This window comes from Lepus europaeus, chromosome 5 (assembly GCF_033115175.1).
Source record: "Lepus europaeus isolate LE1 chromosome 5, mLepTim1.pri, whole genome shotgun sequence".
NCBI lineage: Eukaryota > Metazoa > Chordata > Mammalia > Lagomorpha > Leporidae > Lepus > Lepus europaeus.
Window position 1 is genome coordinate 4,659,425 of NC_084831.1, and position 18,309 is coordinate 4,677,733.

General features: G+C 49.9%; 2 protein-coding genes across 3 annotated transcripts in view; both read left to right on the top strand.

Moving 5' to 3' along the window:
- The window catches only part of CAMTA1 (calmodulin binding transcription activator 1), an 869,043-nt gene extending 867,496 nt beyond the window's left edge, over positions 1 to 1,547 (top strand). For both annotated transcript variants that reach the window (XM_062190365.1, XM_062190364.1), the window contains exon 21: positions 819 to 1,547. In XM_062190365.1, coding sequence (XP_062046349.1) covers positions 819 to 882 — 64 coding nt within the window. In that variant the 3' untranslated portion in view covers positions 883 to 1,547. The remainder of the gene's footprint in view (positions 1 to 818) is intronic.
- Positions 1,548 to 4,731: 3,184 nt separating this feature from the next.
- Positions 4,732 to 16,622, top strand: VAMP3 (vesicle associated membrane protein 3). The gene is made up of 5 exons (XM_062190366.1): positions 4,732 to 4,816; positions 6,511 to 6,589; positions 11,336 to 11,494; positions 13,885 to 13,936; positions 14,963 to 16,622. Coding segments are annotated over exons 1-5 (312 nt in total). The 5' UTR covers positions 4,732 to 4,814; the 3' UTR covers positions 14,983 to 16,622.
- The last annotated feature ends 1,687 nt before the right edge of the window (positions 16,623 to 18,309 follow it).

Sequence of the window (18,309 nt, forward strand, 5' to 3'; positions counted from 1 at the left end):
TCATCTGGTTAATCAGCTGTTAGGTGAACTCATAATTCCTTGTCAGTATAGAGGAATATTCTCACAGTTTACAGGTGCTTGCCTGCCACCCAGTCTATTCAAAAAAATGGGCAAATTTTTAAATGAAAAATACAGATTGGAGATGATAATTAATGATTTGCTGATGTGGCTTTTCCATCAGTCTGTAACAGTTCCATTTAAATTTGCTCACAACCATATATTTGATAAGCAGAACAGAGTGTGTTATCAGTGTTACACACTTGCTGTCCATCTGGGGGCTCTAGAGAGAGAAACCTCAATGTGTTTTAAAAAAAGTCACATGTGGATTGAAAGAGAAAATCAAAGACTCCACAGCACCCGAAGGCAAGAGTGAATTGTGCAGATGTACTCAGGTTCAAGATAGCCAAGAGTTCAATTCCTCAGTACACTGGGAGCTATAATGAATGTATGTGCACTTCCCCCTGTGGAGCTCTAGGGCTTAGTGGTGCTCCAACGGGCCCAAAAGTCATTTGAATAGGTAGCCTTTCCTAAGTGGGCCCTGTTGTTACACTCAGTACAAGAGACTGATTTTGCTATTCTTAGAGCACTTGATGGTACAGCACATTTTAGAGCAGACATTTTTAATCACCCTGAGAAGGGTCATTCTTCCCTTCCGGGTGTTTTTCTGGCAACTTCCCAGAAGTTTCTTTTGCCATCAATCCTGAAGAGGGTTGCTGTCCTGGCTTCTCAGTCCAGAGCGAGTGGTAACACCCCTCCTTTATTCAGTCACAGTTTCACTAAATAGTTATCACCTGGTGTTTTCTTTGTTTCTCTTCCAGAGTGAAAGAGTTGAAAAAGGCCAAGGAACTTGAAGACATACAGCAGCATCCCTTAGCAATGTGACGTTGCTTTTTCAGACTGTTTTCATTTCTGTTTTTAGCAGAGACATGCAACAACACAACTCACACACATGCGCACACACACATGCACACACGATCCCTCTGCAGTTTTGGGGAGATCAGCTGCAGGATTTTAACAGGAATGTTTTGGTCATTGCATTTGCACTTTCATGGACAACTTTTAATTTGATCAGCAAGACATCTTGGAACTCAATCTTCTGTTGGATCACAGGAAAACCAGACACCGGGAGGAACTGAAGAGGCTTCGTCTTCAGAAGAAGCCGTTTTCCTTCTCATACAGGGCTGCATTCAAACATCGTGTGGAACTGTACAAATATTTATACCAAAAATACAGCTAAGGAAAGGTGGGGCTGCCTGAGCAGCAGCAAGGACGCCGAGCCTGCGCCTGTCGGTCATCGCCAAGAAGCTGGGTCTCTGGGATCGGTTCTCAGTGGAGGGCTCAGATCAGACAGTCTGTATCGGGTCCGTGTGTTCTCATTTCCTTCACTGTTTCTTTGTTCGTTTGTCTTGTTTGTTTTAATCTCTACAGCACACTTAATGCAACTTTTAAAATCTGCAGGTTTTTAATGTCTTGTGGAAATTTGCAGAGGGGCGGGTGTGTGGCAAACGGGTAATGCATGGGAAATAACAAGAAACAGCTTCACAGAGTTTAAATTTATTTTCTTGTCCCCACCACCTCCCAGAAGCCCTGCGAGTAACCGTCTTGTCCCTTCTCTCATGTTCAGCACTTTAATTTTTTTGCCTTACTTTCATGTGCAATGAGAATTACTTAAGAATTGGGAAAGCATGTAGCCTTTTTTAGTAACCTTGGAAACTAGCACTTCTAAGGAATCATAAACCTTGCCTGGACATTTGCCACCTAAACGATCAGTGTGGTGCTGCGTTCTGGCCAGTAAATTCCATGTTTTTGGCTCTATCTCATCCAGCGGAGCGGTGTCTGTGTATATATAGAAGGTAGAAATGAAAAGTGAGAAAATATTTGAAAGGGATTATATTAATTGCTAAATATTTTATTCACAAAGGTCAATAACATGGCAAGATAAAATTATTTGTATAGTTTTGTCTGAATGAGCGAGAAAAATGTGGATGTATTGTTTGTATATATTGTATATATTAAAACAAAGAGATATGTGCATGAAATCAAGAAAAAAGAAATGAACAAAAGCAAAGCATTAGTGGCTATGGTCTGTAAAATGAAACAAAAAATCCTTTATTTCACTATAAGAGTACTTTATTTTAAATGTTCTTTAGAAGAACATTTTGCTAAAGCATGACTAAACTGCAAAAAAAAAAAAAGAGCTACTGTATTTAGACTTAGGAAAAAAGGCAGAGTAACATTACTTAAAAAAAAAAAAAGGATATGTTTACATTTAATTTTGGCTACCAGGAGTTTAGTTTATTTTATTTAAAATTTTTTTGCCAATGGTGCCAAGTAATGTGAATGCTAATATTGCTTAAGAAAATTAATTTAATTTTGCAAAACAGATAATCATAAGAGAAATCAGTATATAGCCTAACACCATCCACTCCAACAAAGAACACTCAGAACGATCAAAACCTGACAAAAAGAAACGGAATGCAAAGTAGGGAAATGTCACATTTTCATATCTCCTGCTGGAAACCAGAAAGTGAAGTGAAAATTGCACACACACAAATAACTCAAAAGTGAAAAAGATGCAGACTGGCCCTGTAAGGGACATCATGGTATTTAACTCTTTCCACATACGAGGAGCCAAAGAAATCTGATATTACAAATTAAACTACCAAGGTTGAGAGAATGAAGTTGGCGTTGCTGACGCCAGTTTAAAATGCCCAGGCGAGGCCGAGCATCAGCTGGCAGAGGTTTTTTTCGGTTCCAGTTGCCAACTGTGAGTTGAGAACTCGAGGCTTGTTGTGAAGCCTATCAGAATTCGCGAATGAGCTTTTAAACTGGTGTCTTCAGAAGGAAGGTGGACACAAAAAGATTGTGGTAAAAACTGGGGTCAGTGCTCTTGGTGCCTTTTCTATAGTTGTACTTGTTTTTTAATTCCTTTCACTGCCAACCTCGAATTACTGTACAGTACACGTCTTTCTGCTTTGTGACTGGCTTTGACAACAGTGACCGCCCCACAACGAGTAGCCACCTGTACATTTGTAAACGACCTGACTCCATTTTGTTTTTAAATGTGTGGGTTACGTCGCAGCTGTGCGGTCCCCCAGATACCCGTTGTTTGACACAGTCTGACCTAGAGGAGGACGCTGCGTATTCCAGGAACACACAGTCGCATTCATAAACGGGGAATGTGAAAGCCAGCTCTTCCGGGATCCCTATACCAACACTAGATCTGGATGTTCAGTCCATTGATTACGGTACAAGTAACTGATCTTTTGACCAGAGTAATGACCTCAGTGGATTTGCTTTAACCCTCACACTATTTTTTTTTTTTAAAGATGTTTCACATGCTACATTATTAGCTGAGTAAGTTAGAAAATTCCAGATTAGAGACACAGAATCGGGAGGGCTCTTACGGAGGGGATGGGAAGTAGGTTCCGACCTACCAGTCCAACTGTGAATCCTCGGTGAGGGACAAACGCACTTCCACTGAAACGAAGCTTTTCCGACCGCTTTCTCTTGGTTGTGAACCTTAATTTCGAATATAAGATGATAGGTAAGCGCAGCTTTCTTGGATAATCTGAATTCCCAAGTGCCAGGAGTAGGATTTCATTATAAAATTAATAGCTAATCTTATTCTGTCTCCTGAAGATTTAATTGCTATTCTCGTTACCCATTCGAAATCAGCTGTACTGTGTGAACGAAATAAAAGACAATAACACGAACCCCCTCTCTGGCTGCACGGTCGCTTCTGGCAGTTCCACACAGTAGTTGGCGCCCAACGGGGGGTCCCTGAGACTTGCATGTAAAACTAGTCTAGATGTCTTCTTTTTTGTAAGTTTTATTTTTGTAATTGTGCATGTAAAGCATCATTGAATCAATGGATCTGTTGAAGAACTCAGCTGCTGGAAACCATGCAAAATGTTTTGAATTGCCCTTAAAATATGGAAAATGTTTTCTGAATGCTTTATATTCTTTCTGCTGTAAATTAAAAATGAAGAAAATTTCCCCATACTATCCGTGTTTTGCTTTAACTTGACCCGTTCCCGGAATCCAAGGGGATGGGCACGTGTCGGTTCCCAATACCAACCCGTGACCCGGGAACAGCGCTGGGCGGACGCCTTCCTGAGCGAGAGCCGTCTCTGCCCCGGCACCGCCCAGCTTTGCAGTCACAACCCCGAGTCCGGGGCCGGCGTTCGGCCAGCGGCCGTCCGCGCCGCGCAGGACTCCGCCGGCGCCGTCCCTCCCCCTCCGCGGCCAGCGCGCGGCTCCTCAAGGCCGCCGGCGCCGTCCGCCCGCGGGCGCCCCCGGCCCCGCCGGCTGCCGCGTGCCCGCGGCGCCCACCGCCGGGCCTGCACGGCCCGTCCCGGGGCGCGCGCTCGCTCCCTCCTCACGTGAGGCGGCCAAGGCGGCCCTGCGCTCCCCACTGCCCACCTCACGCTCCGCCTCAGCGCGGCCGGCGGCAAGCGCTGACAGACACCTGTCACAAACGAAAACACCAGAACGTAGAGCCCGGCCCTCGCCCAAGCAGTCCCTTTCCCGTGCCGCCCGCGCCCCCAATCGCGTCCCCAGCGGCCAGGCCCACCCACGCCGCCACTGCTAGCGGCCCGGGGCGGCCGCCACAGGTCCCGGCGACGGCGTCAGGACAGCAGACGGCGCCTCGCGCTGGCCCCGCCCACGAGGGCGCCCACTTCCGGCGCGCCCCGGCCGCGCCCGATGACGTCATCGCCGCCGCGCCACCCCACCCATCCCCAAGCCTAGGTCCCGGGCTACGCGGCTCGGAGGACTCTCGCCCCGCCGCCCGCGCCTCCGCCGCTGCCGAAATGTGAGTGACGCGACGGGACGCGGGGCGGCTTCGGGGCCCGCAGGCGGCGGCCCGCGGCTGGAGCGGTCGCACGGCCCGGTAGCTGCCTGCCGGTCGCCCCTCCGCCGCGGGCCGCGGCCGTGAGGGCGTTGCGTGCGGTTCCCGAGGCCTGCGGCGGGCGACGACCGCGGGAGTGCGGGCTGCGGGAGGGCCCAGCTGTCGCCGCGGCGCCGCCGGCCGTTCCCAGGGCCCTGCCGCCGGCGGGCTTCCGGGAGGAAGCGGCTGCGCCCAGCCCTGCAGCCGGGCCCTCGCCCCTTCCCTCCCGGCCCTGTCCCCCGAGGTCCCCAAGAGCAGCGCGGCGACCGCGGGACCCGGGAGTGGCCCGGGAGGGCGCGGCCGGGAGCGGCAGCCTCGGGACACGGCGGCCTGGCCGGGGCCTTGCTGCTGCTGAGCGAAGGCGCTCCTGGGGCTGCGGCCTGGAGACCGGTGTTTCCAGCTTTGACAGATGCGGTTGTCGAGCATCGCCGGGGCCCGGCAGTCTCGCCTCCAGCCCGCTCGATGCAGCCCCTGCGGAGAAAACCAGCCCAGGGTCCCGGGGGCGCGCCCGGGGGACGTCCCTGGGGAGGCCGCTGTGCTGGTCGGCAGAGCCCCGCGGCTCCACCGTCTCTGGGGAGGCCGCTGTGCTGGTCGGCAGAGCCCCGCGGCTCCACCGTCCCTGGGGAGGCCGCTGTGCTGGTCGGCAGAGCCCCGCGGCTCCACCGTCCCTGGGGAGGCCGCTGTGCTGGTCGGCAGAGCCCCGCGGCTCCACCGTCCCTGGGGAGGCCGCTGTGCTGGTCTGCAGAGCCCCGCGGCTCCACGGAGCTGGTGAACGCCCCCCTGGAGTGACTTGCTCAGCTGTGAGTGAGGGCGTCGGCAGTGTCCCCCCCCAAAAGAGTTAGGGTCCAAGGGCAGCAGCGCAGCCCCGGGGCGTGGGCCCTGCCCGTGCTCTCGCGGACACTCCACGCAGAACAGCGTGGGATCTGCCCTATTCCCCGGCTCCTGACGTGGCAGATTTTAAATAACTGATGTTGTGTGGCGAGGCAGGTGCTCCACGCATTCTTGAACATGGAGGAGAGAATTCTGGGACCCAGGAGCCCGTGGTCTGTCAGGAGAGAGGTGACTGGTGACTGTCCGGCGCCAGCCAAGCCCTGCGGGAGCTCCGGGCCACAGTGGCTAAGAAAGGGAGACTTGGAGCATGAGTCGGTCGCTGAGAGGATGCGATGCTTCCTCACCGTTCTCGAACATTCCACGCCATCCCCCCCAGCCCGGTGTTCCTACCCTGTGTCTGTAAATGAGTCTCTATTAGAAGACGACCACCGTACCTGCTTATTCCTGTGAAAGCATTGTGGCCGCAGTGGAAGGGCCAGGGGAGTCCCGAGTGCAGCTGGGCCAGTGTGTGGCTGAGAGCGGACGCAGGTGGAGTCTGCCTGGCCTGGGGTCGCTGTTGTAAACTAGATTCTGCTGAGCCTTCGACTTGGACTCTGGGCTCTCGGGTGTGTGGGCAAATTGAAATTTGGAGGGACTGTTCAGGCCTACAGGCAGGGTTGCTCTTTCGCTTTGGTTGTGACGTGAGAGTTGTCAGCACTGGAGTCCTGGGAGAACGGGAGAACTCCTAAAGCTGACAGTGCTGTGTTTGGACCCCTGACCGACTCATGCTGTGTCTGTCCGCGTTCCAGGTCTACAGGTGCAGCTGCAGGTTCGAGCGCTGCTGCCGGCAGCAGAAGACTTCAGCAGACACAGAACCAAGTAGATGAGGTATCGCTCGGAATGCTGGGAACGTAGATTTAAACAAACATGGCAGCGCGCTGAAGATAATTCTGTTTAGAAACACTCTCATAAAGGTGTGAATGGAACATCAATTTTGAGTTACCATAAAGGTAGTAAATCTGCCCTAATCTAAGCCAAAGTCAGACTCTCCTGGATCCTACATAGAATCATATACATAAAACAGTCTGAGGACATGCCGCAAAAGTGTCTTATTAAAAAAAGTAATAGAGCTTTAAGGATTAGGTCTCAGATTGCTCGTGCCAGGACCAGTCCTTCTGATGGATATCTGTGTATTTGTAAATCAGAACGCTCTGTCCTTTAGCCTGACTTACAAATTACCCAGTCTGAGCAAGTCTGTAGAATTCATCTGTGACAGTTGCCCATTGACACACAGAAGGCAGTCTCTGGCAAACTGCAACTCAACACGTCCGTATTTATAGAATTATACAATTCTTTTTTTTTAAAAGATTTATTTATTTGAAAGTCAGAGTTATACACAGAGAAGACGAGGCAGAGAGAGAGAGACAGGAGCCAGGAGCTTCTTCCAGGTCTCCCACATGGGTGCAGAGGCCCAAGCACTTGAGCCATTTTCTGCTGCTTTCCCAGGCCATAGCAGGGAGCTGGATCGGAAGTGGAGCTGCCAGGATACAAACTGGTGCCCTTGTGGGATGTCGGCACTGCAGACGGCAGCTTTACCCTTAGGCCGCAGTGCCAGCTCCCTAGAATTCTTGAGCTGTAGAGATGTTCACAGAATCTTTTTTATTTAGATATTTATTTATTTGAAAGGCAGAGTTACAGAGAGGCAGAGGCAGAAAGAAGTCTTCTATCTGCTGGTTCACTCCCCAAATAGCCATGACAGCTGGAGCTGAGCCAATCTGAAGCTGGGAACCAAGAGGTTCTCTCCGGTCTCCCGTGTGAGTGCAGGGGCCCAAGGCCTTGAGCCACCTTCTACTGCTTTTCCCAGGCCATAGCAGAGAGCTGGATCAGAAGAGCAGCCGGGACTCCTACGGTGCCCATAAGGGATGCCGGCGCTACAGGCACTGGCTTTACCATCCACGCTACGGCACTGGCCCCTGTTCACAGAATCTTACAGATGCGGTAGTGCAACACAAGATTGTTTCAGATATTCAGACCAAGATTTCCTTGCTCCAAAAGTTATAACTAAGCAACAAAGATATTTTGGTCTTTCTGTGTGTTGCTACCCTACAAAACAGAGTTAAAACTATGTTAGATACCATCATTAAATCATATAGTAATGTTTGATGGTTTTGTTTATGAACTTAATTCTCAACATTTTGCATTTTAGAGACCCCTTCTAACTCTGTGCTGCCTTTAACTTTGGCTTCCTAATGAAATCAAATTAGAGCCCTTTTTAAGCAACTTTAAGGAGAGCTGTTTCCTTTTTTAGTGGAGGTGGAATTCACATAACTAACTATTTCAAAGTGTACAATTTATTAGTATTTAGTATATTCACAATATTGTGCAACTATTACCTCTTTCTAGTTTCAAAACTTTTTCTTTACCCCAGAAAAGCACCCTGTACCCATACAGTAGTCCTGTTTACTTATCTGTTCCTCATTCCCATCTCTGGGTACCTAACCAGGTTCTGTGTAAGTGGATGGGCCTGCTTCAGGCATATCGGGGACCACGAGACCTTTCGTTTCTGGCTTCTTTTACTCAGCGTTATGTGTCAGTGTTCATCTGAACAGTGGCGAGACCAGCACGTCGTTCCTTTTTATGGCTGAGTAATATTCCGTGTGTGTGAGACCATGGTGTGTCTGTCCAGGCATGCAGGAATGGATGTTTGAGTTGTTACACATAATCCTGCCGTGAACATTCACGAACAAGATTTTGTTTAGACTTCTGTTTCATTTCTCTTGAGCACATACCTGGGAGTAACGTTGCCGGGTCCTGAGGCCCTCTCTGTTCGCTTTGTGAGAACCCACCGCACCGTTTGCCATGGTAGCTCCACCATTCCATGTCCCCAGCAGCAGCACCCAAGGGTTTCTCACCTCTTCACCAGGACCTGTGCTGCGTGTTTTGGATGCTGGCCGGCCCAGGCAGCCTGAAGTGGTATCTGGTCCTGGCTTGGCTTTGCGTTTGTGAATGGTTGTGACGTTGATCATCTTTTCTTGTGCTTATTGGCCTTTGTGTGTGTCTTTTTGAAAGCAATGCTATTCAAGGCCTTTGTCCAGTTTTTAATTGGATTTGTCTTGGTTGATGTGTCAGTGTTCTTTATGTTTTCTGCTTGTTAAACCTTCATCAGATACATGATTTTCAAATATTTTCTGCTGTGCTGTGGATTGTCTTACATTCTTCATACAGTCCCTTGAGGTACAAAAGTTAATTCTTACAAAATCCAGGTTATCTGTTTTTTCCTTTTGTTGCCCTTGATTTTTGTTTCAGGTCTTACAGGAACAAACCCTAGATTATACTCACTCTTGTTTTTGCTTCTTTTGTACTTTTAGCTTTTACACTTGGGTGGTTGATCTATTTTGAGTTAATTTTTATATGTGAGGTGAGGTAGGGGTCCAGATTTATCATTTTACATGTGACTGTCCAGTTGTCCCAGCACCATTTGTTGAAGATACTACTCTATTTTTTAAGACTTACTTATTTATTTATTTGAAAGAGTACAGAGGGAGGAAGAGAGGGGGAGAGAGATCTTCCATCTGCTGGTTCACTCCCCAGATGGCCACAACAGTCAGGACTGGGCGAGGCTGAAGTCAGGAGCTTCTTCCATGTCTTCCATATGAGTGGAGGGACCCAAACAATTAGGTCATCTTCCACTGCTTTTCCACTGGAAAGGAGCTGGCTCAGAAGTGGAGCAGCTGGGACACAAACCAGAGCCCATATGAGATGTTGACGACTGCAGGCAACAGCTTTACCCCCTACTCCAAAATGCCGGCCCCTGTAGATACTGTTCTTGCCCCCACTGCATGGTCATGTCAGAAATCAGTTTGCCATAAATGCTTGGACTGATTTCTAGACTCTAGGTCTGTCCCATTATCTGTGTGTTGTCTATTCTTTGGCCAATACCACACTGTTTGGATTATCGTGGCTTTGCAGTAAATTTTGAAATTGCAAAGTGTGAACCTTCCAGCTTCGCTTCACCTTTTCAGTTCTGCAATTCCATACGATTTGGTTATTGGCTTTCCAGTTTCTCAAGAAAAAAAAATATTGAATTTGATAGAGATTGCATTGAGCTTGCACAGCACTTTGGGACTGTTGCCATCTTAGCAATATTGTATTAAGTTCCAGTGTATGATCAAAGGATGCCTTGTTTAATTGGATTTTCTTTCATTTCTTTCAGCAATGTTTTGTGGTTTTCATTGTGCAAGTCTTGTACCTACTTGGTTAATTCCTAGGATTTTTGATTTTTTGGATGATGTTGTCAATGTAATTGTTTTACTGTTCGTTGCCAGTGTGTAGAAATGACTGATTTATGTGTGTTGATCTTGTACCTTGCAGGTTTACTAAATTTGTTAGTTGTACTTTTGTACTTTTTTTTTTTTTTTTAACTTTTATTTAATGAATATAAATTTCCAGTGTACAGCTTATGGATTACAATGGCTTCCCCCCCCCAATAACTTCCCTCCCACCCACAACCCTCCCCCCTCCCGCTCCCTCTCCCCTTCCATTTGCATCAAGATTCATTTTCAATTCTCTTTATATACAGAAGATCAATTTAGTATAAAGATTTCAACAGTTTGCACCCACATAGAAACACAAAGTGAAACATACTGTTTGAGTACTAGTTATAGCATTAAATCACAATGTACAGCACATTAAGGACAGAGATCCCACATGAGGAGCAAGTGCACAGTGGCTCCTGTTGTTGACCCAACAAATTGACACTCTAGTTTATGGCGCCAGTAACCATCCTAGGCTGTCGTCATGAGTTGCCAAGGCTATGGAAGCCTTCCAAGTTCACTGACTCTGATCATATTTAGACAAGGTCATAAAAGACAGAGTGAGGATAGTAACCAATGATCCTAAGAGTGGCATTTACCAGGTTTGAACAATTATACAGCATTAAGTGGGGAAGAGGACCATCAGTACACACAGGTTGGGAGTAGAGCCATTGGTGGTAGAGTAGAGGTTATGATTACAAAGAAATGAGGCCCAAGTGCACTAGACAGGGCCTAGAACAAAGGACAGAGCCTAGACACAAAGGACAGGGCCTAGAACAAAGGACAGATTAGAGGAGCTAAGAAAGGTGCTGTCTAAGCTACAATTAAGTTTTCTGATTGAGAGGCAAATAGAACCTGATAGAAGGGGCTTGATAATAGTTGTACTTTTGTTGTAGATTCTTCAGGAATCTGCAGATAGAGTGAAGTTTTACTTTTCCTTTCCAATGTGAATGCCTTTTCTTTATCTTTACGGACTGCTCCGCCAGAGCTTCCAATAGAGAGTAGAGCAGCACCAGGGAAAGTGAAGTGCCTGTCTCCGTCCCCATCTCAGGGGCCCGTCCGGCTTTCACCAGAGTGTGACGCTGGTGAGAGTGTCCCCATGAATGTCCTTTACCTTGTTAAGGACATTCCCTTAGTTTTCTGAGTGTTTTCATCATGAAAGGGTGGGCCCAATTTGTTTTGTTTTGTTTTTTGTTTGGTGGAAGTCAGATTCAGAATAATAAAGGGCTGATGTGAAGAAATGTGCCAGCACATCACAGCTGCAATTCTGGTCCTCCACTCCATGAGGCATGGCGAACTTGCTGTGCCTGTGTTCCCGTAGGTGGTGGACATAATGAGAGTCAACGTGGACAAGGTGTTAGAAAGAGACCAGAAGCTCTCCGAGCTAGATGACCGTGCGGACGCACTGCAGGCTGGAGCCTCTCAGTTTGAAACCAGTGCTGCGAAGTTGAAGAGGAAATATTGGTGGAAGAATTGCAAGGTAATTCTCTTCCAACCGCCTGCTGCCTTGAGCCTCCTGCCCCTGCTCAGTGGATCAGCAGAGGCTGGAACACCAGACTCATGAGCGGGGAGGTGGCTTTGACCCTCTACATGTAGGAATCTGAGTCAGCCGTGTTCTGCCCTCCACCCCTGCAGAGCCCTGACCAGACTGCCGGGAGAGGGCTGGAAGTGATGGGCACATTGCCTGTGGCTCTGCGGACAGCCCCGAGGTCAAGGGAAGGGAATATGAGGCGGTCACAGTGTGCACAATGGAAGAGTAGAGAGCAGGCGTGCGAGGAGCGTGGCCCCCCAAGACGTGCTGCAGCCAGGCCCCGGGCACCCTACCCTCTGCCTTGTTTAGCAGTGACACGACCAGATATGTGGGGTGCATCCGCAGCCTCCTTGTGTGGAAGCCTGTCCGTTCCTAGGGGCCATAAATCCTTTGCATGTATTTTTGTTTAAGATTTATTTATTTGAAAGGCAGAGTTGTTTTTTGTTTTGTTTTGTTTTGTTTTAGTTTGACAAGTAGAGTTATAGACAGAGAGAGAGACAGAGAGAAAGGTCTTCCTTCCGCTGGTTCACTCCCCAAATGGCCGCTATGGCCGGAGCTATGCCAATCCAAAGCCAGGAGCCAGGTGCTTCTTCCTGGTCTCCCATGCGGGTGCAGGACCCAAGCGCTTGGGCCATCCTCCACTGCGTTCCCAGGCCATAGCAGAGAGCTGGACTGGAAGAGAAGCAACCAGGACTAGAGCGTGGCACCCATATGGGATGCCAGCGCTGCAGGCCGGAGGATTAACCACGTGAGCCATGGCACTGGCCCCCTGTTTTGTTTTGTTTGACAGGCAGAGTGGATAGAGAGAGAGAGAGAGAAAGGTCTTCCTTTGCCGTTGGTTCACCCTCCAATGGCTGCTGCGGCCAGCGCATCTTGCTGATCCGAAGCCAGGAGCCAGGTGCTTCTCCTGGTCTCCCATGCGGGTGCAGGGCCCAAGGACTTGGGCCATCCTCCACTGCACTCCCAGGCCTTAGCAGAGAGCTGGCCTGGAAGAGGGGCAACCGGGACAGAATCCGGCGCCCCAACCGGGGACTAGAACCCAGTGTGCTGGCACCACAAGGCGGAGGATTAGCCTGTTAAGCCATGGCACCGGCCTCTCTTTTGTTTTTTAAATTTACTCCCATGTATGACACATTGTGGGCTTTCTGTGCCTGAGATAGCAAAGCATACCTGCGACACAGGTTTTTTGTTTTTTGTTTTTTTTTTTTAAGATTTATTTATTAATCTGAAAGAGTTACACAGAGAAGGAGAGGCAGAGAGAGTGAGTGAGTCAGGTCTTCCATCCACTGGTTCACTCTCCAGTCGGCCACAATGGCCAGAACAACGCCGATCCGAAGCCAGGAGTTTCTTCCAGGTCTCCCACGCTGGTGCAGGGGCCCAAGCACTTGGGCTGTCTTCTACTACTTTCCCAGGCCATAGCAGACAGCCGGATTGGAAGTGAGCAGCCAAGACTCCATCCATTGCCCATATGGGATGCCAGCACTGCGGGCGGCAGCTTGATCTGCTATGCCGTGGTGGAAGGCAGAGTTACAGGGAGAGAGATATCAATATTCTATCTGCTGGTTCACTCCCCAGGTGATCACAATGGCCATGGCTGGGCCGGGCCAAAGCCAGGTGCTTGGAACTGCATCTGGGTCTCCCATTTGTCCAAGGAGTCCAAACACTTGGGCCATCTTCCACAGCTCTCCCAGGAGCATTAGCAGGGAGCTGGATTGGAATTGGAGCACCAGGGGCTGGTGTCTGTATGGGATGCTGGCATTGCAGGCAGTGAGGTGGCTTAACCTGTGCCACAGCTCTGGTCCCTGAAATTTTTTTTTTTTAGGTATTTTTCTACACTCTTTTTTTTTTTTTTTTAAGGTTTATTCATGCATTTATTTAAAAGTCAGAGTTACAGAGAGGCAGAGGCCAGAGAAAGAGAAAGAGCCTCCATCCACTTGTTCATTCCCCTAATGGCCACAATAGCCAGAGCTGGGCTTATCCAAAGCTGGGAGCCAGGAACTTCTTTTGGGTCTCCTACATGGGTGCAGGGGCCCAAGGACTCGGACCATCTTCTGCTGCTTTCCCAGGCACATTAGCAGGGAGCTGGATCAGAAGTGGAGCGGCTAGGAGTTGAACCGATCACCCACATGGGATGCTGGTACTGCAGGTGGTAGCTTTACCTGCAATGCCACAGCACCGGCCTCCTGAATATACTTTTAATAGCACATAAGTAACCTTCAGGCCCTAACTGGGAAGATTAAGTTTAGGCTTTAGTTGTTCAGATTGTGGACACCTTCGTTTCTCTCTCGGTGACTGGAATTGTGAGATCCTCTCCAGTAAGCCTGTGATGTCTGTTCCAGATGTGGGCGATAGGGATCAGCGTTCTGGTCTTCATCATCATCATCATCATTGGTGAGTTACCCTGTGTTCAACTCTGGGAAGATCTGTGTTCTCAGTTGGTTGTGTGTGCAAGAACTCAGGATAAAGTTCCCTCTGAAATATCTGCTTATTTTGAATAATTTTAATTTGCCTAAGCAAATATTTTAAATACTTGAGTTTTGTATGAGTAAAGTCTGAGTTTTTTTATATAAGCATTAATCCTTGAGGTTATAGATAATTTGTCCATTTCTACTGACTGATGAGTTTTCTCTCTGTATTCTTCAGCAAGTGTTTCCTTCTCTGTAGTGCAGTGACTCCAAGTGTGGCCACATACAATCCATCCTGGCTCCACCGCTGTCCTGCTCTGGCCTTGAGCAAGCAGTTCAAAATCTGTGTTCCTGGGTTCCCTCCCTTTTACAGTGGGGATAATAATAGAGCCTACCTTGTTTGTTACGGGGACAAATCTGGTTATGACATAAAACAAGCTTAGGGTGGCACTTGGCATATAATCACAACATTTATGGATTTTAAAAGATTTGTTTGGAAGGCAGAGTTACATGGGGATGGCGAGTTCCCATCCACTGGTTCACTTCCCAAATGGCCAGGGCTGGGCCACGCTGAGACCAAGAGCCTCAAACTCCATCCAGGTCTCCTGCATGGATGGCAGGGGCCCAAGGACCTGGGCCATCTTCCACTGCTACCCAGGCACACTAGCAGGGAGCTGGAACAGAAATGGAGCATCTGGGACGGACCTGAACTGGCACGTAGGTGGGAGGCGGCTTAGCATGCTACGCCACGCCACGCCAGCAGCCCCGATAAATCATTTACAAATAAATGTATCTGTTATATAAAACACACACCCCGTTACTGTTAGTATTCAAAGTGCGGTCTCCTGACTCAGGCCTCCCGTGCTCTCTGTAGCCTGTAGAGAAGCTGTTAGGAGAAAATCAGCCAAGTGCACGCTGTGCACATTAGGCTGCAGCGTTCACTGCGTGTTCTGGGCTCGCACTAAAAGACTAAACTGTGTCTCCCCCGTGTGTGACTCTCCCCGCTCAACAGTGTGGATCGTCAGTTCCTGAAGGGCCGGCGAGCCCGAAGCCGCTCTTCAGGAGAACTCTTCGAGACTTTGGACTTAGAACTTGCTGTATTATGAAGCCTCCCTACTGTTTTTTATCTAAAATAATTATTTTTTGTTCGTGTAAAGTTCAATTTCTAGGAAATGTGCCTTTGGTCTCTAATACGCACTCCAAGCTAGAAGTGGGCCAGCCCACCTGCATTTTACATAGCGGCCTCACAGGTCTAAGCTGATAAAGACCTCCCAAGCCCCAGAGGCTACTCCTCTAGACCCAACTTTGTCACTAATTCACGGCCCCTGGCTCTCACTAAGGGAACTTGTGTGAAGTTGGCTATCCCTGTCATATGGCACTATCCTTAGGTCTACCTTTTCAACCTTGAGTAATCACACTTCCAGTTTGTACCTTCAGAAAGAACACTACCGCCTAACACAAACCTGTGACAGTAACAGGTGTGCCTTACTTTGATACTTTTCTGGTTGCCTATAAGAAACCTCTACTTTTTGTAAGCAAGACTGACTCTTCTGCTGTGTCTAAAGACATGCTAAGAGCTTGGCTCTTCCTGAGGCGTGAAGATATTTCCTTGTTACTGTTAAGTGCCACTTGCTACAGTTACCAGTCAGAATAGTAGCCATTTAACAAAGCTTTTATAGTGCTGACGCTAAGACCAAAGTTTATTTTGCCAAAATGTTAAAAATGAATAAAATTGCCTTAAGTCTGTTCCTGACAGATAAATTCAGGAAAGTGCCAAGTGGACCGTAAAGTGCCCTTCAGAACTCAAATGGTCATTCGGTGTGCGCGCCTCCTGCAGCCTGGCGAGCCTGTCCTGCCTTGGAAGGCACAGATGTGCGGCTCCCCTCTGATGCCACCTCCCCCCGGGTCGAAGGGTTGAGCTGGATTCTGGCGTGCTAGCGACAGATGTCAGCGTGGGCTCTGATGTGTTTCTAGTGATTACGGGAGCAGCAGTTTGTAGCCTTCAAGGCCATCTGTGCATTGACCTCATAGATGACAGCTGTGGGAGTTCGTGTGCCATGTGCATTCGTATTCCACATCCTACAGCAGTCCTGCGAGGTGTGCTTGCACACGGGCTGTGGACAGGTGGAGGGCCCTTGGCACCAGCAGAGCCCACCAGAGCCACTTTGTTTCTTCAGCGTCTTAAGCACAGGATGCTGCTTTGGGTGTAACTGCTGCCACCAAGAGACGTGTGTGTACTGAGACTTCCAGCGCGAGGGCATGTGGCTGAAAGAGGGGAGGAGGCACTGGGGGAGAGACTGGGGCCTTGTCACCCTGCCTGCCACCAGAACGTCCTCCCGTTCTTGGGACTTACAGAGCAACCACAGCTGAGGTTGCCCCGAACACCACTGCAATGCTGCCAAGAAACAAGCAGCTGTGAGGGTCAGGGCGTCCGCCCAGCCTCCGTGGGGGGGCTCAGACCTCGGTGCTGTCCCCCCGGTGTCAGGGTCAGGGCATCCGCCCAGCCTCCACGTGGGGGCTTCTGGCCATGTCTGGCTCAAACCTCGGTGCTCTCTGCCCGGTCCCATGTAACCCACTGGCTCCTGCATTAACCCAGGAATACCTCACTCCTCTCTGCATTTAGCTGGGAACTTGCCCACTATGATGCTCTGAATAAAGTGTTTATAAACATGGTTCTGGCCCCTGTGTTGTTTGGAGAGGGACAGCGCGCCTTGTCCAAGTCATGAAAAGGGCTTTTCTTGCTCTCCTCCTACCTTCCCTTGGCCACTACTCAGTCCCCACCAGCTCTAGTACTCGGGTTGCTCCTAGCTGAGTATCTGGAAGCGAACGACTCCGCTCATGAAAGAACTCCTGAGCACAGACACGAGTGGGACCCTGGCTCTCACAGATGACCAGAGTGTGTTCAGGATTTGGCTTCTGAGTATCTTAAACATAAGGTCTTTCAAAAGTGGGGTACGAGCTGGTGCTGCCAAGGGCAGACCGGCCAGCTGTCCACATGGGATAGCCAAGTGTGGACAGCTGAGGGACGTCTCTCGACACAGGACTGCTGATCTGTGGATCTGTTCCCTTGAATTGGTTTCCACAGCCCTAGGAAACTACAGGGGTGGGTGGAGTTGGCTGCTGGTATTTAGAACTGTTCTGGGCCCCTTGAACTTTGTGTCCTTGGTTTCACCTGGTGCTCTGAGCGCCAGACAGGAAGCTGCCACTCCCGTGTTCAGCAACATTGCTGCGGGGCAGGGCCTCCAGGAGCTGGGCCACGCCTGCTGGGCCGGCTCCTCGGGTTCCAGTCTTCTCTCCTCAGAGGCCGGCCCGTCTCACCTGTCACCCTCCACTGCTGCCCCATTAGCTTGTGCACACTTGTTCACACTTTCTGGACTTATTTTATGGAGTCAGTTGTATGTTACGTCTTTCTCATAAAATGCTGACACCACACCCCACCCCACCCCCGAGCAGGGGCTCTGTCCATTCTCTGCTCCGGGACCACAGTCATCCCCTCCCAAATACAGGCCCAGTAAGCATTTGTCAAATGGGTGCCTTGGAGAGTCACTTAGAAAAATAAGGTGCTCACCCAACACGTCAGGAGGGCACGCACTCCACTTCCTAGTAAGCTCTCGTTCGCCCAGCAGAGGGCTGGGCCCCTGCGCTGGGCGCTCGGAAATGAAACCAGCATCTGCAGCCCAGGGCCACGCTCGTGTCCTGCCCAGACCCTGGTCACTTTCCAGGTGGTCTCAGCCCCACCCCCAAGGGGAGCTCAGCTGGACAGCCCTCTCTCCTCAGCACCCGTGGTCACCTGGTCTGCTAACAGAATAGAACCTCCCCAGGCGGGCACTGCAGGGGAAGGGCCCTGCCCCGTGCCGGGTGCCAGCGCTGAGCTGTAAAGCCGTGGCAGGAACTGTTCCTAGCGCACACGCACCAACCCTCTGTCCTGGGGGAGGGGGAGCCTGGCGCTCCTTTCCCTTTGAAGCCCGGGTCTGACAGCTCTGCTGAGCCACCCCGGCCCGCCAGGCGTGTCCTCTCCGTCTAACCATGTAACCTTGCTTTCCCCGGTCTGAGTGGACACACTGAGCCTGCCCCTTCCGTTCTGACGATGGCCTACCCCAGCAGGCCGTGCTTAGCACTGCTGTCTCGGCCTGAATTCTTTCTTGCGGAATTACCGGACGATGACCTCCGTAACAGGGTGAGCCGAGATGCAACCTACCAGGAGCTTTGACTCATTAAGGGGCTCCCACCTGCCTTCCCAGAATCACGTGTCGCTGACGTGTTTGCTGCACCTGTCTGTCCTCAGCTGCGAAATAAATCCTTAGGAAGACCCTCAACATGTGTTAAGTCCCATCGCCCTACATATAGGACAGCTTTAAA

Bases quoted from the DNA above. Each gene is read 5' to 3' on its own strand.
- VAMP3 (XM_062190366.1), top strand. The intron at 11,495-13,884 runs GTAATTCTCTTC...TGTCTGTTCCAG, and splicing joins ATTGGTGGAAGAATTGCAAG to ATGTGGGCGATAGGGATCAG. The intron at 13,937-14,962 runs GTGAGTTACCCT...CCCGCTCAACAG, and splicing joins CATCATCATCATCATCATTG to TGTGGATCGTCAGTTCCTGA.